We start from the raw sequence: 966 nt of genomic DNA, 5'->3' as shown, positions 1-966 counted from the left end.
GCCCCCCCCCCCCATTAAACCGTCTACTACTAATTACTGTAACCTTACAAGAGGTGCACTTTTAGCTTTATGTTTTGGCTCAAGTTTGGTTAACGCATGAAGTCAATTTGGTAGATAGTGTAAAACATATACATTTGCATGTTGTCTCTGTAGGACGGGACCTTATTTGACGGGCGGCCCATCGAGTCGCTGTCTCTGATTGATGCTGTGATGCCAGATGTGGTCCAGACCAGGCAGCAGGCCTACAGGGACAAGTTGGCCCAGCAGCAGGCGGCAGGCAGTGGCAGCGGCACAGGGCCCCAGGGAAGCACCAAGAATGGAGAGGGCGCTGCCAACGGGGAGGAAAATGGATCCCACGCCTTGGCCAGTAAGCTAACTCATTGTTGTAAACAATACCTGAGTCAGCTCCTTAACAAACATATGTGTTTTCTTGAGCTTGTCTAAAAAAATCTTGACTAAATTCTAGACTTTTTTTAACGTACTTACTCCGGCGTTATATGACTTAACATAATCAGATGTTTATGCTGTGTAAGCTGTGATGTACACAGTGGGTGACCACTGGATGAGAAATGACCTTCATGCTGCAGACAGAAACTGAAAGATGTGATGTTAGATAATACCAAAGCAGAAAGAGGCTAAGTTGACACCTTTATATCAGTCCATATATATATTTTAGATAGATTTTTCCATTCATAATTTCCATAGAATATGCTTTGTATGTACTCCAAGACTGTAGGGCACTTCTTACCGCATCGAGTTAAAAGCTTACCACCTCTGTGTGTGTGTGGGTGTGGGTGTGGGTACATGTGCTTTCTTATGACAGCTGTGATTTTGTTTTGTAAACATCTGTGGCTTGCTTGGCATTACATAACGCAACTCCGGTGTTGTCTTTATATCCAGACATTTCCATGAGGTTTTGTCCCACCTGTGTCGCTCTGTTTTCACCTTTTCCTATCATACTTTTTT

The 966-nt window shown here is 43.8% G+C and overlaps 1 protein-coding gene across 6 annotated transcripts in view; it reads left to right on the top strand.

Annotated features, from left to right (window-relative positions):
- The window catches only part of tbl1xr1b (tbl1x receptor 1b), an 18587-nt gene that overhangs the window by 6120 nt on the left and 11501 nt on the right, over window positions 1-966 (top strand). For 5 of the 6 annotated variants that reach the window (XM_035670958.1, XM_035670957.1, XM_035670959.1 and 2 more), the window contains one exon: window positions 152-367. In XM_035670958.1, coding sequence (XP_035526851.1) covers window positions 152-367 — 216 coding nt within the window. The remainder of the gene's footprint in view (window positions 1-151; window positions 368-966) is intronic. The other variant, XM_035670955.1, reaches the window with a different exon arrangement.

The sequence above is a fragment of the Morone saxatilis genome, unplaced genomic scaffold (assembly GCF_004916995.1).
Source record: "Morone saxatilis isolate NCDOM2014 unplaced genomic scaffold, NCSU_SB_2.0 Contig23, whole genome shotgun sequence".
NCBI classification, from domain to species: Eukaryota; Metazoa; Chordata; class Actinopteri; family Moronidae; genus Morone; species Morone saxatilis.
Note: the sequence above shows the minus strand (reverse complement) of the source record. Positions and strands in the feature narration are given on the sequence as shown.